The sequence below is a fragment of the Crinia signifera genome, chromosome 3, assembly GCF_055691185.1.
Source record: "Crinia signifera chromosome 3, ASM5569118v1, whole genome shotgun sequence".
NCBI lineage: Eukaryota > Metazoa > Chordata > Amphibia > Anura > Myobatrachidae > Crinia > Crinia signifera.
The window spans coordinates 14,274,111-14,300,881 of NC_139219.1; the positions used below are offsets into that span (position 1 = coordinate 14,274,111).

General features: G+C 47.9%; 1 protein-coding gene across 5 annotated transcripts in view; it reads right to left on the minus strand.

Moving 5' to 3' along the window:
* The window catches only part of TTC7A (tetratricopeptide repeat domain 7A), a 368,146-nt gene that overhangs the window by 265,737 nt on the left and 75,638 nt on the right, over window positions 1-26,771 (minus strand). For all 5 annotated transcript variants that reach the window (XM_083175293.1, XM_083175295.1, XM_083175292.1 and 2 more), the window contains exons 7-8: window positions 20,622-20,776; window positions 19,997-20,060 (exon numbers count right to left, since the gene is read on the minus strand). In XM_083175293.1, coding sequence (XP_083031419.1) covers window positions 19,997-20,060; window positions 20,622-20,776 — 219 coding nt within the window. The remainder of the gene's footprint in view (window positions 1-19,996; window positions 20,061-20,621; window positions 20,777-26,771) is intronic.

The following is a 26,771-nucleotide window of genomic DNA, read 5'->3' on the forward strand; positions in this document are numbered from 1 at the left end:
CTGGGGGTAAGAGCTCCTGGAAGTGCTTAGAGGTGTGGATATATATTTATTGAGGGCCTCGGGGACCACCTTCCGTGGGAATGTTTTTGGATTATTGTTTAAAAATTGTATTGTTTAAATAAAGATGGCTGCTGTGGCCAATTTTATCCAACAAGAGAGTTATGTCATTTGTGGGGGGGTAATTGGGCACAGCGATTAGACAATACCCTGTCATGTAGGAGCCGGACTGGAGGCAAAGCCTGGGGGTAGGCTCCCCTGACAGGGTTTGTAGGGAGCTGACTAGCAGGTTAGTCATAGGAGGGGTGTCTAAGGAGAGGGTCATAGGGGGAGGGGCTTAACGGGGTGTTGGAGGGGTTTATAAGCAGGGTTCAGGCGGGAAATAGGGGTCACTGGGAGATTTTCTCAACAGCTCCCACCCACCCTTCCCTATTTTTTATAGTTTAGGTAGAATATTTGATAGGATGTCTTTTTGTCACAGTGGCCTGTGCGGAGGGGGGTCCTCGAGGTTGGTGGCATTGAGGCTTAATTATGCGGCGGGGAGGGCCCCATGAGGGGGCTGGACTCCCCTGGGTGAGGTTAATTAATGAGCACTGGGTGTGTACAATTGGTGCCCTCGAGCCAATCGCTATCGGCTGGGGGTAAGAGCTCCTGGAAGTGCTTAGAGGTGTGGATATATATTTATTGAGGGCCTCGGGGACCACCTTCCGTGGGAATGTTTTTGGATTATTGTTTAAAAATTGTATTGTTTAAATAAAGATGGCTGCTGTGGCCAATTTTATCCAACAAGAGAGTTATGTCATTTGTGGGGGGGTAATTGGGCACAGCGATTAGACAATACCCTGTCATGTAATTACTGCAGACAACAGAATACAGCGGCAGTAATGGTTTGGGTCCCACGGGAGAAACTCAACTTGTATATGAAATTTGTTGTGATAAATCAGAAGGGAAAACTACATGCACTGTGCTAATGTGCCGAGGGGTTGTCACATTAGTGCTTATCACTGCTGTCTGGCAGCACCAGGCATGCCCATTGTGTATTCTGTAGTAATACTAGGCTAAGTAGCACCGATCTCTGCTGCTGTGTTCCTGTAGTAATACTATGCTAAGTAGCACTGATCTCTGCTGTTGTGTGCCTGTAGTAATACTAGGCTAAGTAGCACTGATCTCTGCTGTTGTGTGCCTGTAGTAATACTAGGCTAAGCACCACTGATCTCTGCTGTGGTGTTCCTGTAGTAATACTAGGCTAAGTAGCACTGATCTCTGCTGTTGTGTTCCTGTAGTAATACTAGGCTAAGTAGCACCGATCTCTGCTGTTGTGTGCCTGTAGTAATACTAGGCTAAGTAGCACTGATCTCTGCTGTTATGTGCCTGTAGTAATACTAGGCTAAGTAGCACTGATCTCTGCTGTTGTGTTCCTGTAGTAATACTAGGCTAAGTAGCACTGATCTCTGCTGTTGTGTTCCTGTACTAATACTAGGCTAAGTAGCACCGATCTCTGCTGTTGTGTGCCTGTAGTAATACTAGGCTAAGTAGCGCTGATCTCTGCTGTTGTGTTCCTGTAGTAATACTATGCTAAGTAGCGCTGATCTCTGCTGTTGTGTTCCTGTAGTAATACTAGGCTAAGTAGCACCGATCTCTGCTGTTGTGTGCCTGTAGTAATACTAGGCTAAGTAGCGCTGATCTCTGCTGTTGTGCGCATGTAGTAATACTAGGCTAAGCAGCACTGATCTCTGCTGTTGTGTGCCTATAGTAATACTAGGCTAAGTAGCACTGATCTCTGCTGTTGTGTGCCTGTAGTAATACTAGGCTAAGCACCACTGATCTCTGCTGTGGTGTTCCTGTAGTAATACTAGGCTAAGTAGCACTGATCTCTGCTGTTGTGTTCCTGTAGTAATACTAGGCTAAGTAGCACCGATCTCTGCTGCTGTGTTCCTGTAATAATACTAGGCTAAGTAGCACCGATCTCTGCTGTTGTGTGCCTGTAGTAATACTAGGCTAAGTAGCACCGATCTCTGCTGTTGTGTGCCTGTAGTAATACTAGGCTAAGTAGCACTGATCTCTGCTGTTATGTGCCTGTAGTAATACTAGGCTAAGTAGCACCGATCTCTGCTGCTGTGTTCCTGTACTAATACTAGGCTAAGTAGCACCGATCTCTGCTGTTGTGTGCCTGTAGTAATACTAGGCTAAGTAGCACTGATCTCTGCTGTTATGTGCCTGTAGTAATACTAGGCTAAGTAGCACTGATCTCTGCTGTTGTGTTCCTGTAGTAATACTAGGCTAAGTAGCACTGATCTCTGCTGTTGTGTTCCTGTACTAATACTAGGCTAAGTAGCACCGATCTCTGCTGTTGTGTGCCTGTAGTAATACTAGGCTAAGTAGCGCTGATCTCTGCTGTTGTGTGCCTGTAGTAATACTAGGCTAAGTAGCGCTGATCTCTGCTGTTGTGTTCCTGTAGTAATACTATGATAAGTAGCGCTGATCTCTGCTGTTGTGTGCCTATAGTAATACTAGGCTAAGTAGCACTGATCTCTGCTGTTGTGTTCCTGTAGTAATACTAGGCTAAGTAGCGCTGATCTCTGCTGTTGTGTTCCTGTAGTAATACTAGGCTAAGTAGCACTGATCTCTGCTGTTGTGTTACTGTAGTAATACTAGGCTAAGTAGCACCGATCTCTGCTGTTGTGTGCCTATAGTAATACTAGGCTAAGTAGCACTGATCTCTGCTGTTGTGTTACTGTAGTAATACTAGGCTAAGTAGCACCGATCTCTGCTGTTGTGTGCCTATAGTAATACTAGGCTAAGTAGCGCTGATCTCTGCTGTTGTGCGCATGTAGTAATACTAGGCTAAGTAGCACTAATCTCTGCTGTTGTGTGCAGGTAGACTAGTAATACTAGGCTAATGGTGTGTACACACGGGAGCAATATTAGGTAAAATCGCTGGCAATATGGTCGCTGAGCGACCATATTGCCAGTGATTTGGTGCGCAGCTGGCGATAAATCGCCAGCTGCGCGCTCCCATGTGCACTCCCTGCTGGTCGCTGGTCGCTGGAGCATGCTCCTGCGACCAGCGGCTTTCCCCGGCGATCGCTGTGCCGGGAGATCAGCATTGATCTCCCCAGCCCCGTGCCGCTGCTCCCTCCCTCCTCCCTTCACGGAGGTCAGCGCCGGGGAGATCAGCATTGATCTCCCCAGCCCCGTGCCGCTGCTCCCTCCCTCCTCCCTTCACGGAGGTCAGCGCCGGGAAGATCAGCATTGATCTCCCCAGCCCCGTGCCGCTGCTCCCTCCCTCCTCCCTTCAAAGTGACAGCAGCAGCGTCTGCTGCTGCTGCACTCCCCCTCCGCCCCGTAGCAGTGTCTCCTTTTCATCGCTGATGAAAAGGAGACACTGAGCAATATGATTGCTGGCAATATATTGCTAGCAATATATCGCTAGCAATCATATTGCACCGTGTGTACACAGCATAAGTAGCACTGATCTCTGCTGTTGTGTTCCTGTAGTAATACTAGGCTAAGTAGCACTGATCTCTGCTGTTGTGTTCCTGTAGTAATACTAGGCTAAGTAGCACTGATCTCTGCTGTTGTGTTCCTGTAGTAATACTAGGCTAAGTAGCACTGATATCTGCTGTTGTGTGCCTGTACTAATACTAGGCTAAGCAGCACTGATCTCTGCTGTTGTGTGCCTGTAGTAATACTAGGCTAAGCAGCACTGATCTCTGCTGTTGTGTGCCTGTAGTAATACTAGGCTAAGCAGCACTGATCTCTGCTGTTGTGTTCCTGTACTAATAAGAGGCTAAGCAGCACCGATCTCTGCTGTTGTGTGCCTGTAGTAATACTAGGCTAAGTAGCGCTGATCTCTGCTGTTGTGCGCATGTAGTAATACTAGGCTAAGTAGCACTGATCTCTGCTGTTGTGTTCTGTAGTAATACTAGGCTAAGTAGCACTGATCTCTGCTGTTGTGTGCCTGTAGTAATACTAGGCTAAGTAGCACTGATCTCTGCTGTTGTGTGCCTGTAGTAATACTAGGCTAAGTAGCACTGATCTCTGCTGTTGTGTGCCTGTAGTAATACTAGGCTAAGTAGCACTGATCTCTGCTGTTGTGTGCCTGTAGTAATACTAGGCTAAGTAGCACTGATCTCTGCTGTTGTGTGTCTGTAGTAATACTAGGCTAAGTAGCACTGATCTCTGCTGTTGTGTGCCTGTAGTAATACTAGGCTAAGTAGCACTGATCTCTGCTGTTGTGTTCCTGTAGTAATACTAGGCTAAGTAGCACTGATCTCTGCTGTTGTGTGCCTGTAGTAATACTAGGCTAAGCAGCACCAATCTCTGCTGTTGTGTGTCTGTAGTAATACTAGGCTAAGCAGCACCGATCTCTGCTGTTGTGTGCCTGCAGTAATACTAGGCTAAGTAGCACCGATCTCTGCTGTTGTGTGCCTGTAGTAATACTAGGCTAAGCAGCACTGATCTCTGCTGTTGTGTGCATGTAGTAATACTAGGCTAAGCAGCACTGATCTCTGCTGTTGTGTGCCTGCAGTAATACTATGCTAAGCAGCACTGATCTCTGCTGTTGTGTGCCTGTAGTAATACTATGCTAAGTAGCACTGATCTCTGCTGTTGTGTGCCTGTAGTAATACTAGGCTAAGCAGCACCGATCTCTGCTGTTGTGTGCCTGTAGTAATACTATTCTAGGTAGCACCGATCTCTGCTGTTGTGTGCCTGTAGTAATACTAGGCTAAGCAGCATTGATCTCTGCTGTTGTGCGCTTGTAGTAATACTATGCTAGGTAGCAGTGATCTCTGTATGGGCTCAGATTCCCTGTAGTGGATAAGTGCTGTGAGCACATCCTCTCTAAACTCACTATTTTGTTGGTCTTATTCTGCTGAGCCTATACGTTTTTTTCTGAAGAGAATTTCGTTTGTGTTCTTTTGGACATCCTAACTCTGGATTGTATTGTAAATTCTTTTCTGGATGTCATTTTTGGATAAACCTATCGGCAAATCTTCCTAGCCAGACGTTCATCGTCTGCAAAGCTACTCTGTCAGTCACTTCATTGGTTACCTGTATTCTACCGTACTCAATACAAAATTATTTTACTTGCACACAAAGCCATAAACTAAACTACACCAACATACATATCTTCTCTTATCTCAAAGTATCTTCCAACCCGACATCTACGCTCCACCCAAGATCTGCATCTCTCATCCACACTCATTACTCGCTCCCATTCCCGACTGCAGGACTTTCTTCGGGCTGCACCCACTCTGTGTAATCCCCTCCCAAGCACAATGAGACTCTCCCCCAGTCTCCAAACCTATAAGTGTTCCCTGAAAACTCATCTCTTCAGGCAAGCTTATCAAATTCCAGAACCAGTCACGGAACCTTGCATTCTGGTGGAATTGATGCAATAAAGAATACAGTATCTATCCTTATGTATCAATGCCTATTTCCCTATAGATTGTAAGCTTGCGAGCAGGGCCCTCCTACCTTTTGACTGTCTGTAAATACCCAGTTTGTTGTATCACTGTCTCCTTTCTAAAGCGCAACGGAATATGCCGCGCTGTATAAGAAACTGTTAATTAATAAATAAATAAATAGCGGTTACACTGTTGCCCCTGATGAAGTCATGGCTATGACGAAACGCGTTGGTATTTCCTCTTTGACCGAATCTAACAATCCACCGGAGCTGTCATTGTATAGACTTATTTGCACATGTAAAAAAAAAATTTTTGGTGTACATCTGTTTACCCAAACGGGTCATTTTTATGCATTTATTATCAATTTTATGTATTAAATACTATTTGTGAATTTAAGTTCTTTTATTACCTTAGCGCCCTCACCCCACTCTTCTTTCATTTCTGTTTCTTGGATTCTGTCTAACAGAGGATCCCTCCGAGGTGCTGCTCTTTAAAAATTCTGATCATGGATAGGGGACTCCTATATATATATATATATATATATATATATATATATATATATATATATATATACACATTGGGTAATGTCCGGCAACTCCTCTGCTGACAGGTACAGCTGTTTTACTTGCCCAGGTGCCCGTGAGGGCGAAGAGTCACCAACATGTACAACCAAACAAAGATGCACATCACTCCGGGTCTGGTGTCAATCACAAAAAAGTTTACTGCGCAATGTCTACGCCATTTCAGCTAGGCCCGTCTTCAGGGGGCGTGGCCTAATTTGGGGGCGTGGCCTATAATCGCTGCTCTCCCGCGAGGCCACGCCCCCATTTTGCCGCTATGGGGGCATGACCCAGAGGCTCTGTGAGCCTCTAGCCATGCCCCCAGCCCCCTGGCTGCGGGAATAGACGCTGTGCGCATGCGCACAGCGTTTATTCCCCGCTGCTTAGTTAGCAGCTGACAGGGGGGACCGGACCAAATGATGCCTTGTCCCTGGCGCCGGAGACCCCCCCCTCCCCGCACAGTCCTCTCACCTTTGAAGCCGCAGCCGCATCTTACTTTGACTTCGTCCGTCTCCTACTAGCGCTGCGGCGGGAAGCGCTGATGACTTCAAAAAGACTTGCCGGACGCTGATTGGCTGAATTCAGCCAATCAGCGTCCGGCAAGTCTTTTCGAAGTCATCAGCGCTTCCTGCAGCCGCGCTAGTAGGAGATGGACGGAGTCAAAGTAACATGCCGCTACAGCAGGGGTAGGCAAGTAATTTTTGATGGAGTCCGGAAGTTTGAAATGATTTTGGTCGAGGTCCAAAAAATCACACAATCAGATGCACAATGCTGGCAATACGGGCAAAATGCTGGCAATACAATGACAATACTGGCACAATGCTGGCAATACAATGATAATGCTGGCAATACGGGCACAATGCTGGCAATACAATGACAATACTGGCACAATGCTGGCAATACAATGACAATGCTGGCAATACGGGCACAATGCTGGCAATACAATGACAATACTGGCACAATGCTGGCAATACAATGACAATGCTGGCAATACGGGCACAATGCTGGCAATACGGGCACAATGCTGGCAATGCAATGACAATGCTGGCAATACAGGGACAATGCTGCCAATACAGGGACAATGCTGCCAATACAGGGACAATGCTGCCAATACAAGGACAATGCTGCCAATACAAGGACAATGCTGCCAATACGGGGACAATGCTGCCAATACGGGGACAATGCTGCCAATACGGGCACAATGCTGGCAATACGGGCACAATGCTGGCAATACGGGGACAATGCTGGCAATACAATGACAATGCTGGCAATACGGGGACAATGCTGGCAATACGGGCACAATGCTGGCAATACGGGCACAATGCTGCCAATACAGGGACAATGCTGCCAATACAAGGACAATGCTGCCAATACGGGCACAATGCTGCCAATACGGGGACAATGCTGCCAATACAGGCACAATGCTGGCAATACAGGGACAATGCTGGCAATACACTGTATTGCCAACATTGTCCCTGTATTGGCAGCATTGTCCCTGTATTGCCAGCATTGTCCCTGTATTGAATACAGGGACAATGCTGGCAATACGGGCACAATGCTGGCAATACGGGGACAATGCTGGCAATACGGGCACAATGCTGGCAATACGGGGACAATGCTGGCAATACGGGCACAATGCTGGCAATACGGGCACAATGCTGGCAATACGGGGACAATGTTGGCAATACGGGCACAATGCTGGCAATACGGGCACAATGCTGGCAATACGGGCACAATGCTGGCAATACAATGACAATACTGGCACAATGCTGCCAATACAATGACAATGCTGGCAATACGGGGACAATGCTGCCAATACGGGGACAATGCTGCCAATACGGGGACAATGCTGCCAATACAGGGACAATGCTGCCAATACAGGGACAATGCTGCCAATACAGGCCAGCATTGTCCCTGTATTGGCAGCATTGTCCCTGTATTGAATACAGGGACAATGCTGGCAATACAGGGACAATGAAGACACATTCTGCTCACCTTTTTTAAAAATGCCAACTCTGCATACTGTACTTAGGGGACGGGCAGGCCGCAACCCGCAGAGGCACTTAAAAGTGTCTCCCGGCTCCGCTGCCTGCACCCCTTTCCGGAGTCTGGACTCTCTCCAGGGACAGCCCTTGCTCGACAGCCCCTGCTCAGGTGTGGGGTGCGGCGTCAGGCAGCTCCTTCACTTAGCGGGTGGGAGGGCAGGCAGCTCCTTCACTTAGCGGGTGGGAGGGCGGGCAACTCCTTCACTTAGCGGGTGGGAGGGCGGGCAGCTCCTTCACTCGGCGGGCAGGAGGGTGGCCGGGAAGCTCCTTTACTCGGCGGGCGGGCGGGAGGGAGGGCGGACGGGCTTGGCGCGCGCGGCGTCTCCACATGATCACGCTGGCCGCGTCGTCAGCCCCCGCCCCCGTGAGGCGCCGCGATAGGACGCTCGCTCGTCAGGGGAAGGAGACGTCATGTCTCACTTCCCCTGGCATATTTACACAAATACTGTGAGGTCCGGAGCTCTGGCTTCTGCGGTCCGGAGATGGACCGCGGTCCGCCAGTTGCCGGTCCCTGCGCTACAGCGTCCCCGGACCTCACAGCGCCCCTCACCTCCAGCGCCCGGTGCGCGTGACCCCCCAGCCCCCCCCTAGTTACGGCCCTGTATATATATATATATATATATATATATATATATATGGAGAGATCCCCTATCTGCGCTCGGATGGATTGTAGCAGCACCTCTGAAAGATCCTCTGTTAGACAGGATCAGAAAGCCAGATATGAAAGAAAGTGAGGTTTCAGAGGGCGCTGAGATAGTGAAACGACTTCAATTCACATATATCATTTAATACATAAAATGAATAAAAAATGTATAAACACATAAAAAACACCTTTCAAGGTGTGACAATGTACATAATATGTTTTTTTTCCAAGTACATAAGTAATTACAATAGTATCTCTGGTTGGTTGGTAAGTTCGGTCTGAAGAGAAAGGCCAACGCATTTCGTCATGACAATGACTTCATCAGGGCAACAATATAACCGATACAACTATGTGTATATCCAATTATGATAACCAGATACGTATTTCCGTTATGATTCAGAAATGTGGCATCCAAAAAAAGGCACAACCGTGATTTTCTTCAAATAAAATCTTGTATAGGCTCAGCAGTGTGATGCCTCCAAATTTAGAGTTCAAAGGGAAGGTGCTTACTGTATGACTCCACAACAGAGACACATATATTTACACCGGAGCTTATTTCCCTTTAACGGCTGTTATAATATCTAGTATATAACAGCATTACTGTGACAGTTTTGATCAGACCGGACCAGGCTGGGGTTCTTCCATATTGTTACATGTGTGTTCCTCCTCTGTTGATTGAGGTAGAAATCACTGATGCCTGTGGGGATTGGAATGTGCTTGCGAGCCAGCTTTATATAAGAATGGATGACGGACCATAGATGGAGATATTTGCTGCGGACTCCGCTCTCATCCATCCGTGGTATGTTTCAATGACTCAAATTTCAGTTTTTCTTAGAATTCCGTCATCCCAATAGGAACATTGGGCAGCAGACGCTGACATTTAGGGCCCGATTCAGGATGGTAAGTAAAAATGCAGCAACTGGGCAAAAGCATACTGCACTGCAGATGGGGTAGCTGTAACACGTGCAGGGTGATTTAGATTTGGGTGAGGTGTGTTCAAATGTAAGTCTAAGCTGCATTGTAAAAATCAAGCTAACATTTGTGGGCTACATGCAAAAGCAGCCACTATTTACACTGCACAGAAATGATATATGGCAACATGGTTTGTTCCAGACACAGGGCCTTATTTTGGATCACTCTTTCTGACAAAATCTTTCTTAGATGGACAAAACCATGTGCACTGCAGGTGGGGCAGATGTTACTTGTGCAGAAAGAATTCGATTTGGGTGGGGTTTTACTTCAAAGTGAGATCTATATTGCAGTGTAAAAATAAAGCAGTCTATATTTACCCTGCACAGAAACAAAATAACTCACCCAAATCTAATTCTCTCTGCATATTTTACATATGCCCCCCCTGCAGTGCACATGGTTTTGTCCATCTAAGAAGGATTTTGTCAGAAAGAGTGAACCAAAATAAGGCCCACAGTGTCACTGCTTGTGCCTGCGATCCCGTATGCATTAAAGGTGGTTCTGGTGCCTCGGTGCACGTGGCTGTTCTGCATGGCTATAGGACGGATGGCTGGGAACCAGAATCATTAAAGCATCAGCAGTCCCGCTGCGTCTATGTACACAGTGGCTGAGATTAGCAAAGCTGCCAATGGAAATCTCTATACAAATGCTGTGTGGTGAAGACATACCTTCGCTCTGTATCTGTGTATGGGATCACAGCTGCCAATGTATTACTGTGATACAATGAATCCAGCCCATAGCTTCTGCCTGGAGAGGTGGAACCAGGGCATCATCAACACAGTATTATCTCAGACCCAGATATGGATTCCGACTACTAGATCCAGATACGGATTCCTAATATCACACCCTGATATGGATTCCTACTACTAGATCCAGATACGGATTCCTAATATCACACCCTGATATGGATTCCTAATATCACACCCTGATGCGGATTCCTACAATCACACCCTGATATGGATTCCTACTACTAGATCCAGATACAGATTCCTAATATCACACCCTGATGCGGATTCCTACAATCACACCCTGATATGGATTCCTACTACTAGATCCAGATACAGATTCCTAATATCACACCCTGATATGGATTCCTAATATCACACCCTGATGCGGATTCCTACTATCACACCCTAATATGGATTCCTACTACTAGATCCAGATACGGATTCCGAATAACACCCTGATATGGATTCCTACTACTAGATCCAGATACGGATTCCTAATATCACACCCTGATGCGGATTCCTACTATCACACCCTGATGCGGATTCCTACTATCACACCCTGATACGGATTCCTACTACTAGATTCAGATACAGATTCCGAATATCACACGCTTATATGGATTCCTAATATCACACCCTGATGCGGATTCCTAATATCACACCCAGATACGGATTCCTACTATCACACCCTGATATGGATTCCTACTATTAGATCCAGATACGGATTCCTACTATCACACCCTGATGCGGATTCCTACTATCACACCCTGATACGGATTTCTACTATCACACCCTGATGCGGATTCCTACTATCACACCATGATACGGATTTCTACTATCACACCCTGATACGGATTCCTACTATCACACCCTGATACTGATTCCTAATATCACACCCTGATGCGGATTCCTACTATCACACCCTGATGCGGATTCCTACTATCACACCCTGATACGGATTCCTACTATCACACCCTGATCCGGATTCCTACTATCACACCCTGATACGGATTCCTACTACTAGATCCAGATACGGATTCCTACTATCACACCCTGATACTGATTCCTAATATTACACCCTGATACGGATTCCTACTATCACACCCTGATACGGATTCCTACTATCACACCCTGATACGGATTCCTACTACTAGATCCAGATACGGATTCGTACTATCACACCCTGATACGGATTCCTACTACTAGATCCAGATACGGATTCCTACTATCACACCCTGATACTGATTCCTAATATCACACCCTGATATGGATTCCTACTATCACACCCTGATGCGGATTCCTACTATCACACCCTGATGCGGATTCCTACTATCACACCCTGATACGGATTCCTACTATCACACCCTGATACGGATTCCTACTATCACACCATGATACGGATTCCTACTATCACACCCAGATACGGATTCCTAATATCACACCCTGATACTGATTCCTACTATCACACCCTGATGCGGATTCCTACTATCCTACCCTGATACGGATTCCTACTATCACACCCTGATACGGATTCCTACTATCACACCCTGATACGGATTCCTACTACTAGATACAGATACGGATTCCTACTATCACACCCTGATACGGATTCCTACTATCACACCCTGATACTGATTCCTACTATCACACCCTGATGCGGATTCCTACTATCACACCCAGATACGGATTCCTACTATCACACCCTGATGCGGATTCCTACTATCACACCCTGATGCGGATTCCTACTATCACACCCTGATACTGATTCCTACTATCACACCTTGATGTGGATTCCTATTACTAGACCCAGGTATTGGATTCCTACTATTAGAGATGGTCTGGATCCCTGATCTCTTACAGTTATGTAAGTAGCATGTCTATGTTGTCCTCTCGATGGTGGCAGTCTGAATTAAACATTAGGAGGATGCTCCATAAGTCACATGACAAATAATAAAGCTACTGTATCTCCCCTGCCATAACCAGTGTCAGCTGGCCACACACCAGACCCACTACCAACTGTCCAATTCACCTAGCCATTGCAGCAGACCAGCCGCCCAGAAGCACATGGACAGTGTCCGCCTACTGTATCTGCAAGCTTTGAATACATGAGGTTTCATTTTGCATGTCTATTTATCTATTGGAAAAAAACTGGGCTATTGAATCCTCAATGCCCAGCCAAACATCCTTACCAGATGATCAACGATGAGGGCGAGTGGATGAGCCAGGGTTGCTGTGTTCTGAGGACACTATGCACCTCCACTTCATCCAGTGATGGGGTACTTTGATGGTTGGCAGGGTGGGTGAGTGGGGATGGGCAGGCAAATAGAGATTGGGCGTGAGTGTAGGGTTGGTGTTTTACTGCGAGAGGGAATGTGGGCCATCCTCAGGGCGGGATGTACTAAGCTAAAAATGCAGTAAAACCCCCGTTTTCAGGGGTTTTACCACATTTCCTAATGTGTGATTCCCCTGCCACCGCATCACCGCATAGCAGGGTATCGCCAATGGGTTCTTTTCGCCGCCTCTGCCGCAAACCTGCCGCCTCCGCCGACCCCTCTCCCTCCGGCTTACCTTTCTGCAGGTACTCCTGGACCCAGAAGGTAAACCCCTCCTCCCCTAGCAAGGCAGCCAAACGTCCTTCCGGCTGCAGGGGGGGGAGGGGGGCGGAGGCGCCAGGGACAGCCGCGCTGAGCTGTCCCGGCATGATAGGAGGAGGAGGCATCAGGGAGGTGACGGAGACCCCCCGCACACCGCATTACAGGTATCGCGGGGGGGCCTCCGTCACCGCACCGCAATGTTAGTACATATGCGCTGTCATCGCGGCGGCCGGGCGGCGATGTAAATTAATACATCCCGCCCTCAGTGTGTTGAGAAGGGCATTGCATAGTGTATAGGTGAGCAAACCTCCGGTCCATGTGCCTGATTCAGGTTGGCTCGCTAAGCAGCATACATACGCTACTTATCGAGCCTGTAAACTCCACCCGCTGATGAGCGAATGCCCGCCCCCATGCGAATGTCCGTGCCGGCATGCAAATGGTTGTGAACGCTTTCACATCCATTCGCATGCAGGCGTACGGCGGAAAAAATCATTCGATGGTCACCGACCATCAAATGATTTTTTTTCCCCGTTTGCAAATAAAAGTCAGCCTAGACTGACTGCTATTTGCCTCTGAAATGGGTGAGAACAGGACGGGCTGCCCCGTGCAGACTTTGCCGCGCCTGCGTTCGCACGGGGACGCTCAGTGGTTTTCTGGGTACAGCCACCGTTTTTGTGGGCGTCCCCATGCGACAGCCCCCTGCCCTCCCAGCTGCGTGCGAACGCCTCAGCCACTGTGATAGTCGCCAAAGGCGGTCACACATTGGGTCTGCACGCGCGTATACTCACCGATACTCATAGACCTGCACCTTCGGACCCCGGACCGAATTCGGAAAGGTAAGTATGAACCTGAATCAGGCCCCATGTCCCCAGGACGATTTAGATACTTGTTTGGGTGAATGAAAACAGGAATGGGTGCAATGGGGGTGTCGGGGGAAGGGGGGGGTCAGATTGCTGGTCTTCATTATTCAGCAGCACCACGTGGAGCTTTAAACAAACAGACAGGGCAGGATCGGGACAAGGTCAGTCAGTAACTCACGGTGGGGGAAGTGTACCAAGCCCTGGAGAGGGATAAAGTAGAGAAGTCGGGTGCTTTGTGCAACTACTTCACTTTATTCATCTCCAAGGCTTGATGCACTTCCCCCTTGTATCTTGGCATGGACGTGGAGAAGAGTCACAGGGACGGGAAGGAAGTTCAGGACTTTTGGGGGACGTTGATCAAATCTTGGAGTGAGATAAAGCATCAACCAATCAGCTCCCTTCATTTTAGTTAGCAGCTGATTGGTTAGTATTTTATCTCTCTCCATGCCTTGATACTTATACTTCAATGTAATTAATTTCTCACCTTTACCTCACTACTTCACCTCTCACTACTTTATCTCTCCTTTTGTTACCTCTCACTTACTTACCCCTGCTATTTTTAGCAGCTTCTCTCACTAACCTATCCTCACTTTGTTTCACTATATATTTCTTTCAGTCTTGTGTTGCCCTGGGGTCACTCGGCTGCATCGTTTTGGGGTGCCCTGTGCCCTAGATTTGTACCCCCCAAAATGTTAGGGACTTGCCCGACTAGACGCGGTGGGCAAGCCGTTACTTATGGCCATAAATAAGCGAAAAACCTCGCTAAAAATGCAAAATTTTATTGCAATATTCATTAAGGGCCTTATTCTAGTTCACTCTTTCTGACAAAATCCTTCTTAGATGGACAAAACCATGTTCACTGCAGGGGGCAGATGTAAAATGTGCAGAGAGAATTAGATTTGGGTGAGTTACTTTGCTTCTGTGCAGGGTAAATACTGGCTGCTTTATTTTTACACTGCAATATAGATCTCACTTTGAAGTAAAACCCCCACCCAAATCTAATTCTCTCTGCACAAGTAACATCTGCCCCACCTGCAGTGCACATGGTTTTGTCCATCTAAGAAGGATTTTGTCAGAAAGAGTGAACTAGAATAACCCCCTAAATTGGGAGTTTGATTTGTGCACCGGCAACTTTGACTTTGTTCAGTTCTACTGAAAGGTCTCCGCATGGTCGCACCTCTCAATTGGTGTGCACCTCAGGACCCCACCCCTGTATACTTGATACTTATGAGCCTGAACGACACCAGTGTCATGGGTAGGGCTAGGAGTGGAACGTGAGGATGAAGGGCCCTGCCCGTTGCAGCTTACCTACTGTACATAGAAAGATGCAGAATGACACTATGGGGGTTATTCTGGTTCACTCGCAAAGGCACAATCACTCTCTAATGAACAAACCATGCTGCATTGCAGGTGGGGCTGATGTAACATGTGCAGAGAGAGTTAGATTTGGGTGGGGTTTGTACTTCAAGCTGATATCTATATTGCAGGGTAAAAATAAAGCAGCCAGTATTTACCCTGCACAGAAACAATAAAACACCCAAATCTAACTCTCTCTGCACATGTTACATCAGCCCCACCTGCAGTGCATATGGGTTTGTCCATTAGAGTGATTGTGCCTTACAGAGTGAACCAGAATAACCCCCTATGTTATTAGTGTATATTGGAAGGCTTAAACCTTTCCAATAAACACTGAAACATTTCCTGAGATACAATATTTTCCTAGAATGCATATAATAGTAATCTTATTACACTTCTTGTCAGACTGACTGACTGATTGCCGTAATGATAATGCTCTGTATAACCCATAGAAGCACTGAGCGATCCTAGGCAGAGAGAAGAGCTTTGTATTCTATAACTCCTCTATGATTACACTATAACATGATTACTCAGTGTGACGCGCTGCAGCGCAGGCAATCGGTAATCTATTACTGTACTCAAGCATTGCTAAGTGCAGCATTTATCCATGGCAAACATATGTGCTTAGAAATATATCTCCAAGGCGTATACCTGCAGCCTAGAAACAGGGCAGCGCTCGTGTCAGAACCAGAATCAGGTCCCAAAAGCGAGCCAGTGACTGTGCACCTGGACTACACCATAATGCACTGCGGGTAGGGCAGGTGTAATGTGCAGAGATTTCGGTGTGAGCGGGGTGTGAGGACTTTTTCCTGTTCCCCCCTGAGTGAAGACAGCCCTCAAAAGACACCGCCATGGGACCGTAGAAGATGTCAAAGCAACTTTGACTCGCTGCTTGAAGGACGTTCTGTAAAATAACTTTCAGGGCGCCCCCCAAGCGTGGACAACTCATTGGCAGAAGTGTGTCGACGAACAGTAAATATTTTTCCCAAATTTGGTCTCATTACTTTTTATACAAAGCCTGTATATAGAAATTGGATCATCTTTTTACAATCTTGATCATTTTATCAACCAAAGTTGTAAATAAACACATAAGCAACTTCTAATATGAATACAAAATATGAGAACATATTTAGCAACCGGGGCTCTTGTTTTTATACATGCTTATGTATGTTAACGGAAAATTAAAAATAACCCGCGTCGATCATATAACAAACTAGGAATATATATATATATATATATGTGTTATATATACACAGGGCAGTAGGGATGGTGTAATGGTTATAGCATTACTGCCTCACAGCACTGAGGTCATGGGTTCTATCCCCACCATGTGTTATATATACGGGGCAGTACGGATGGTGTAATGGTTAGCATTACTGCCTCACAGCGCTGAGGTCATGGGTTCTATCCCCACCATGTGTTATATATACGGGGCAGTACGGATGGTGTAATGGTTAGCATTACTGCCTCACAGCACTGAGGTCATGGGTTCTATCCCCACCATGTGTTATATATACGGGGCAGTACGGATGGTGTAATGGTTAGCATTACTGCCTCACAGCGCTGAGGTCATGGGTTCTATCCCCATCATGTGTTATATATACGGGGCAGTACGGATGGTGTAATGGTTAGCATTACCGCCTCACAGCACTGAGGTCATGGGTTCTATCCCCATCATGTGTTTTATATATGGGGCAGTACGAACGGTGTAATGGTTAGCATTACTGCCTCACAGCACTGAGATCATGGGTTCTATCCCCACCATGTGTTATATATACGGGGCAGTACGGATGGTGTAATGGTTACATTACTGCCTCACAGCGCTGAGGTCATGGGTTCTACCCCCACCATGTGTTATATATACGGGGCAGTACGGATGGTGTAATGGTTAGCATTACTGCCTCACAGTGCTGAGGTCATGGGTTCAATCCTCACCATGTGTTATATATACGGGGCAGTACGGATGGTGTAATGGTTATAGCATTACTGCCTCACAGCACTGAGGTCATGGGTTCTATCCCCACCATGTGTTATATATACGGGGCAGTACGGATGGTGTAATGGTTAGCATTACTGCCTCACAGCACTGAGGTCATGGGTTCTATCCCCACCATGTGTTATATATACGGGGCAGTACGGATGGTGTAATGGTTAGCATTACTGCCTCACAGCGCTGAGGTCATGGGTTCTACCCCCACCATGTGTTATATATACGGGGCAGTACGGACGGTGTAATGGTTACATTACTGCCTCACAGCACTGAGGTCATGGGTTCTATCCCCACCATGTGTTATATATACGGGGCAGCACGGATGGTGTGATGGTTAGCATTACTGCCTCACAGCGCTGAGGTCATGGGTTCAATCCCCACCATGTGTTATATATACGGGGCAGTACGGTTGGTGTAATGGTTATAGCATTACTGCCTCACAGCACTGAGGTCATGGGTTCTATCCCCACCATGTGTTATATATACGGGGCAGTACGGATGGTGTAATGGTTAGCATTACTGCCTCACAGCACTGAGGTCATGGGTTATATCCCCACCATGTGTTATATATACGGGGCAGCACGGATGGTGTTATGGTTAGCATTACTGCCTCACAGCACTGAGGTCATGGGTTCTATCCCCACCATGTGTTATATATACGGGGCAGTACGGATGGTGTAATGGTTACATTACTGCCTCACAGCACTGAGGTCATGGGTTCTATTATCACCATGTGTTATATATATGGGGCAGCACGGATGGTGTTATGGTTACATTACTGCCTCACAGCACTGAGGTCATGGGTTCCATTCCCACCCTGGCCCTAAATCAAGGTTAACGCACACTTTGATAAAGCTGTGAGTTAGCACAGCAAAACGCGTTGGTGTTTCTGGACCCAGCCTTGGAAAAATGTATCCATCCACACCAGGAGATTGTCGACCACCTGCTTATACTTCTGATCCCTGTCCAAAAATCTGTGGAAGACCTGTGCCGTTTCTGTCCTGGACATCTGACCACATAAAGCCCTAAGGTACCCCGGGCTGGCTAATTCGCACCTTTTTGCCAACGGGACTGACCTAAGCAACAGCCAGAACATACCAAGCGGACCATTATGGACTTCCTCATAATCTGGGCTACAGCCTAGATCAGTGCAGGTCTATTCAACAACTCAGTGGTGACTATAACCCACATATGGGTCAAAAGGTTTTTTAATTGATTGATTTTGTGTGATTTTTATATGCATTTAACGTGTCATTAAATAATACCTTTTTTTCATTGATGTACTTGATTTTGTAAAATATAAGCGCTGCTTTTCCTTTTTTTTTTCTTTAGAATTAGTACAAGGACTACTAGGGAGACCTCATACACAATTTAACAAATTAAGATTACTTTTAGCTCCAGTCGTCTACAACAAGTGGCGAGACTAGGGAACCGCAGCTCAAGCAATGGCGTCTGCATAAAATCTGCTGAAACGACCATCCAAAAATGGCCTCCGCCTTGGTGGAGACAGATGCTAGTGGATCTATTGGACCTCTAACATCTATCAAGGGAGTGCAGAGTGTACAGCACTACCTGCTGAAAGTGTGAGCATGTAACCCCATGGCAATAAGCATGTAACACCCTGGCAACAGCATGTAACCCCCTGGCAACAAACATTGAAACCCTTAGCAATGAACATGTAAACCCCTGTCAATGATCATATAGCCCTCTTGCAACAAGCATAGAAGCCCCTGGCAAGGAGCATGTAACGCCCTGGTAACAAGCTTATAACCCCCTTGTAACAAGCAAAGAAACCCCTGTCAATAAGCCTGTAACCCCCTGGCACGAAAATGTAAACACCTGACAACGAGCTTGAAACCCCTGGTAACAAGCAGGTAAATCCCTGGCAACGAGCATGAAACCCATGGCAATGAGCAAGAAACCCCATGAGCTTGAAACCCCTGAAAATGAAATTGAAACCCCTCACAATGAGCAAGAAACTACTGGCAAGGAGCATGTAACCTCCTAGCAAGGAGCAAGAAACCCCTGGCAATGAACAAGAAACCACTGGCAACGACTATATAACCCCCTACCAAGAAGCAAGAAACCCCTAGCAAAGAGCAAGAAACCTGACAATGAGCTTGAAACCCCTAGTGAAAAGCAAGAAACCACTGGCAACAAGCATGTAACCCATAGCAGGGAGCAAGAAACCCCTGATAATAAGCAAGAAACCACTGGCAATGAGCATGTAACCATTAGCAAGGAGCAAGAAAACCCTGACAGCAAGCAAGAAATCCCTGGCAACGAGCATGTAGATAAAACAATATGTAATTAATCTAGAGGGGGGGGCAGCAACTTTTTTGACAGGGGACCCAAAATGTCTAATTCCGCCACTTTCTACACCTTTATGCGATGCCTGTAAATAAACAGTTAAAGACTCTGTAATCGTTAGCTGGCGAATCCAAATCTAAAGTGGGTCATCCCCATTCATTAGACATTTCTTCACCAACTATTTACAATGCCACGGATTCATTCATACCGTATGCTACAGGAAAAGAGCGAGTATAGTTCAGCAATACCTTCAGGCAAATAAAGGTCTGCTCACCCTGCTTCAGAGACTTCCACTGCTGGTGTGCGCTACCATTAAGCAATGCACAAACACCTCGCTTGGATTTCACAACGCAAATGCAGACACATGCTCAGCGGCGTCACTGCAACTCTGCTGCATTCACAGCAGCAAATATTACTCTGCAGACATGCGATGTTCATGTGAGGGACTCGGGGTGCAGCCGCGCACCACGACGCTGTTGAATGGCATAAAAATAAAAAAAAATCATCTTTTCAGCTGCGCCCTTGTGGCTTACCATTGATTCGCTGATCAAGAGAAGCAGAAGAGCCTCCTCAATGTTATCCTTCGGGCAATACAGGCTAAAAACAGACACGAGAGCAGAGTTAGGTTATACGCTGGGGCTCTGTACAAGTGTTACATTGGAGAGCGGTAACAGAACACAAGCAATGCATGATTCATATGCCACCTAATACCTTCACTGGGCTCCACATAAGTAATACCTGCTAAGGCATATCTGGATTATTTACTTCCAACCTTACTGCGACTGCCTTGCGCAAAATGTTAATGTATTCAGGAATGACATTATGTCGATTCCCCATAGGTTATTAGGACAAATATTCATGAGAAGTGGTTTACATTACAGGCAATTAAGCTAGAGTCCAAAATCCTCTAAAATACTGTTAACATGACGACTGGCCATTCAGTGCACTATACAGACAGGTTATCCCCTACGGACAGACTGTTTCGCTCTCGTTCAAGCTCATCAGTACGGGTTGGAGATTCCAATTAGCCTGTTAAGTGCTACTGAGAGGGCGCCGCTGAATCAATGGGTTAAATATAGCAAAATTCCCCGGGGTATGCGATGCAATGTGTGCGTAGGGTGAGGTGGGGGCATGAAAGGGGGGGGGGGGGTCCCTTACTGGTCTCCTGAGTGAATCTGTGGTTTTTGGCTGAGAATGTTGTAAGGAAATGAAGTCTCTTCTCCGTTGGTTTGCAGAGGACTTTCCGATGGACACCAGTAGCAGTTTTCACTTAAGGAATGGAGAAGAACTTCGGCCAGTCGCCTGGTCATTGCCTGAGAAACAATAAGAAAAATAAATGGTATTAACCCTTTCAGTGCCGAGGGAATTTGTGAAAATTGCCACAAAACAGTATCTTGTCCGCATTTCGTGCCTATCTAGAATTAACATCTGGGGCATGGACTCCTATAAGAGTCGTCAAGTCTGAGAACTAGAAGCAGAGGGATAGCATTGGCGCTTGAAATTGCACATGCGCCATCAAGCGCATCCGGATAGGGTACGCTCAACTCAAACAATTGCCGATACAGCAGCCGATAGACTATAAAAATGAATGTGTGTGTGTGCATAACACACACACACAACTCTGGGATGCACCAAAAACATTTGACTTACAAACAGGGAAAAAATACTCTGTGGGGGTAAGACACCGCAGGACTTACCATCCTATTGTGACCATATACACTCAGCGCCTGATTCAGGTTTGCTCGCGAAGCAGCGTATATTCCTGCCTAGCAAGCATCTTAATGCCGCCCCACCGAATTGTGTTTCATTACTGCACTGTTTGTCCTTGTTTATACTGTATGTACATAGACATATAACGTGTGGAATAACTGAGGTTTGCAAACAATTCCTTTCCTAAAATAATTATTATTAAAAGTTATATTTTCTAAGACAAATAAGAGTCTACTTTCCCTTTTCTCCTTCCTGAACATGTACACTCTGTGCCAGAAGAACAAATGCCCTCGAGAAGTGTTTTAAGCAGAAATGTTCCAAGATTATTCAAATGTTCGAGGCTGATAAATCATGCAGGAAATTATTACAGTACATCGAGTCAATGCTGCTACAGTACTGTACAGAGAGCTGTATTGACCCACAGCATAAATACTCAGTGGGCCCCACTGCCTGAGGGCACTGATTCAGCTTGGATCGCATATAATAAGCTGCTCGCAGCAATTTAACCTATGGCTATGCAAACCTTAGCAATGCAAATGCAGGAGGGGGTTATACCAACTCTGCCTGCATACAACCCCCTGCTAGCATACCGCTCCCTGACTGCATAAACCCCCTACTAGCATACCGCTCCCTGCCTGCATACAACCCCCTGCTAGCATACCGCTCCCTGCCTGCGTACAACCCCCTACTAGCATACCGCTCCCTGCCTGCGTACAGCCCCCTACTAGCATACCGCTCCATAATTGTGTACCGCTCCCTACTAGCATACCTCTCCTTGCCTGCATACAACCCCCTGCTAGCATACCGCTCCCTGCCTGCGTACAACCCCCTACTAGCATACTGCTCCCTGCATGCGTACAACCACCTACTAGCATACCGCTCCCTGCCTGCGTACAGCCCCCTACTAGCATACCGCTCCCTGCCTGCGTACAGCTCCCTACTAGCATACCGCTCCCTGCCTGTGTACCGCTCCCTACTAGCATACCTCTCCCTGCCTGAGTACAGCCCCCTGCTAGCATACCTCTCCCTGCCTGAGTACAGCCCCCTGCTAGCATACCGCTCCCTGCCTGCGTACAGCCCCCTGCTAGCATACCTCTCCCTGCCTGCGTACCGCTCCCTGCTAGCATACCTCTCCCTGCCTGAGTACAACCCCCTGCTAGCATACCGCTCCCTGCCTGCGTACAACCCCCTACTAGCATACCGCTCCCTGACTGCGTACAGCCCAATGCTAGCATACCGCTCCCTGCCTGCGTACAGCCCCCTGCTAGCATACCGCTCCCTGCCTGCGTACAGCCCCCTGCTAGCATACCGCTCCCTGCCTGCGTACAACCCCCTGCTAGCATACCGCTCCCTGCCTGCGTACAACCCCCTGCTAGCATACCGCTCCCTGCCTGCGTAAAACCCACTGCTAGCATACCGCTCCCTGCCTGCATACAACCCACTGCTAGCATACCGCTCCCTGCCTGCGTAAAACCCACTGCTAGCATACCGCTCCCTGCCTGCATACAACCCCCTGCTAGCATACCGCTCCCTGCCTGCGTAAAACCCACTGCTAGCATACCGCTCCCTGCCTGCGTACAACTCCTACTAGCATACCGCTCCCTGCCTGCGTACAGCCCCCTGCTAGTATATCGCTCCCTGCCTGCGTACAGCCCACTGCTAGCATACCGCTCCCTGCCTGCGTACAGCCCCCTGCTAGCATACCTCTCCCTGCCTGCGTACCGCTCCCTGCTAGCATACCGCTCCCTGCCTGCGTACAGCCCCCTGCTAGCATACCTCTCCCTGCCTGCGTACCGCTCCCTGCTAGCATACCTCTCCCTGCCTGCGTACAGCCCCCTGCTAGCATACCTCTCCCTGCCTGAGTACAACCCCCTGCTAGCATACCGCTCCCTGCCTGCGTACAACCCCCTGCTAGCATACCGCTCCCTGCCTGCGTACAACCCCCTGCTAGCATACCGCTCCCTGCCTGCGTACAGCCCCCTGCTAGCATACCGCTCCCTGCCTGCGTACAACCCACTGCTAGCATACCGCTCCCTGCCTGCATACAACTCACTGCTAGCATACCGCTCCCTGCCTGCGTATCGCTCCCTGCTAGCATACCGCTCCCTGCCTGCGTACACCCCCTGCTAGCATACCGCTCCCTGCCTGCGTACACCCCCTGCTAGCATACCGCTCCCTGCCTGTGTACAACCCCCTGCTAGCATACCGCTCCCTGCCTGCGTACAACTCCTACTAGCATACCGCTCCCTGCCTGCGTACAGCCCCCTGCTAGTATATCGCTCCCTGCCTGCGTACAGCCCACTGCTAGCATACCGCTCCCTGCCTGCGTACAACCCCCTGCTTGCATACTGCTCCCTGCCTGCGTACAACCCCCTGCTAGCATACCGCTCCCTGCCTGCATACAACCCCCTGGTAGCATACTGCTCCCTGCCTGCATACCGCTCCCTGCCTGTGTACAACCCCCTGCTAGTGCTAATGCTGGGCCATACCAGCTGTTCCCGACCCAGTGTGCCGCCTGCGAAGTGTGACCTATCACCAAATCACGCTGCGCATGCCGCACCGCTGCGTCTCTGCCACTGGAATCCTCCACCATACGACCTCTCCCGGCTGCACACAAGCATCTCCGGCGTCACAACTGCCGTCTCCCTCCACTCTGCTGCCACCTGCCTGGCTCCACTGCTCCCCCAATTAAGTAAATGTGGGGGACAGGCGGCGGTTTTCTTAGGGATGCAAATGCCGAGATCCCGGGAATCCCGGGATTGAGTATCTTTCAATCTCAATTCCCGGAAAAATGCCCCTGGATTACATAGATATGGGAGGGAGGGAGGGAGGGACAGACGGACGGACGGACAGACAGACGGATAGATAGGAGCTGCTCCATCTGTACTTTGAAATCTAAAAACACACTTTTGCGTGGCCGATTTTCTGTATTAAGTTGCTTCCCCCCCCCAATTACGTATGAATCTCTTGCTCAGAATACGATTGCTACACAGAAACATATGTTCACTTAGGGAAGAAAGAAATAATGAATGTCCCTGTATTACTGTACAATCTGTTCCACAATGATAATGACTGTAACTAAAATTCTAAAGGCCAGATGTATCAAGCTTCAAAACGTGATAAAATGGAGAGTGACAAACAGTCAGCCAATCAGCTCCTAACTGTCGTGTTACAGGCTGGGTTTGAAAAATGAAAGGTAGGAGCGGATTGGCTGGCTGTTATTTTACTCTCCACTTTATCATTTTTTGAAGCTTGATACATCTGGCCGTAAAGGCCCATATACACTCAGCTGAAAATCGTTTAGTGTGTATGGGCAAGTTATCCCCTACTCCCGCCCCCGCTCCCCATCCTGCTCACCCACCCTTCCGCTCCATCCACTGCACGGAACACACGGTGAAGTGAGTACGCTGCCACCAATGAATGCAACTGTGCACAGTTTAACCACCACCACATTTGGCCACCAATGAATTGTATAGGCATAGTGAAACCACTGCCCACCAATGTTTTCTATATTGGTACAGTAGTTGGAGACTTTTCTCAATGTTTTGTGGGCCCACAGTTATAAGCCAGTTGTAAAACAACTGTTGGATTAAAGCCTAGAGCGGTGGTTCTCAAACTCTGTCCCCAGGACCCCACACAGTTTTCTAAGTCACCCGATAGGTGCACTCATTACTCACTGACACATTTTAAGGTGGAGCTAATTATCTTACTTGATTCTGTGAGGAGACCTGCAAAACATGCACTGTGTGGGGTCCCGAGGTCGAGGACCAAGTTTGAGAACCTGTGGCCAAGAGAAGATACTAGAAGAAAATACAAGGTTGTGTATGCAATGAGCAGCCTGGTAAGGAGCAGGACTGTTAAGCAATAAAAAAACTCAAGAAACAAGGCAATAAAAAGGATTTTCAGCGGCCTACGGTAATCCAGGCTGCTGTAATCAGCATGACGTATAACAGCCAGGACTGGCACTGCCGCAATAGGGGCAAAGTCCATTACGAACCTCTTATTACAAGGACTTGTCCTAGCCAGGATAATGCCTCGGATACACAAATCTGTGTTCCCAGGGTTTCTTACACGCTGTAGTCTCCTTTAATAAATTCCAAGCATTGTTTTTTCTAAAACCCAATGATTATCCGGGACCAGGAAAACTGAGGACACTAAAATAATCTCATAGAATCTGCATCACTGCCAGTTACCATACTGCGGGGCAGGAAGAAGAGGGCATCCTGACCCATGACAAATGCCAGCCTTCTGCCAACATCTAATATCCATTACCTTATTCAGCGGCAGTTCTGTAATATTCCCTATGTAGTAACAATTTATCAGCTTACCCAGCATGCAGCAGTTAAGGACCAGGATAAAACCACTAAGTGCCGCTGTACAGCCATCCAGGGCCAGTATATAACTCCAGCCTGCGGCCTCCCACTACCGCTGCACAGCCGGTACGTGGCTCATAGAGCACCCAGCAATGGAACACTAAGGGCCACAACACTTCACCAATGCCCTACAGCTCTCTTGCTGAAGCAATGCCCACCTCTGACAAAACAACCACCCTATGCAGCTTTCCAGCATCATAGTACAGCCCCAAAGCACAGCCCCTGAATTACCAGTACAAAGCTCTCCGAAGCCTAGTACACAGCTCTCTGTACCGCTCTCTGGGGCCCAGTACACAGCTCTTCTGTGCCCAGTACACAGATCCCCGGTGTTTAGTACACAGCTCCCCGATGTCCAGCATTCAGCTCTCCAATGTCTAGTACACAGATCTCTGGTGTCCAGTATACAGCTCTCCAATGTCTAGTACACAGATCTCTGGTGCCCAGTATACAGCTCTCCAATGTCTAGTACACAGATCTCTGGTGCCCAGTATACAGCTCTCCAATGTCTAGTAAACAGATCCCCGGTGTCCAGTATACAGCTCCCCGATACAAAGCTCACCTAGCCCCGGCACAAAGCTCATCTAGTACAAAGCTCACCAGTGCCCAGTATACATATCCCTGGTGCCCAGCACACAGATCTCTGGTGCCCAGTATACAGCTCTCCAAGGTCTAATGCACACCTCTCTGGTGTCCAGTATACAGCTCTCCAATGTCTAGTAAACAGATCCCCGGTGTCTAGCACACAGCTCCCCGGTGTCCAGTATACAGCTCCCCGTTACAAAGCTCACCTAGCCCCGGCACAAAGCTCATCTAGTACAAAGCTCACCAGTGCCCAGTATACATATCCCTGGTGCCCAGCACACAGATCTCTGGTGCCCAGTATACAGCTCTCCAAGGTCTAGTACACACCTCTCTGGTGTCCAGGATACAGCTCTCCAATGCCCTGTATAAAGACCTCCAGTGCTAAGTGTGCACCTCACCAGTGCCCGGTATACAGTTCTCTGATAGCCAGTGTACAGCTTTCCAGTGCCAAGTATACAGCTCTCCAGTTCCCAATATACAGCTCTCCAGTTCCCAATATACAGCTCTCCAGTTCCCAATATACAGCTCTCCGATGCCCTATAAAGTTCTCTGATGCGCAGTGTACAGCTCTCCGGTGGCTGTGTACAAAGGGATGGACTGAGTACAGTAGTTTGGGTTACACCTCATAGCCACTATGTACCGC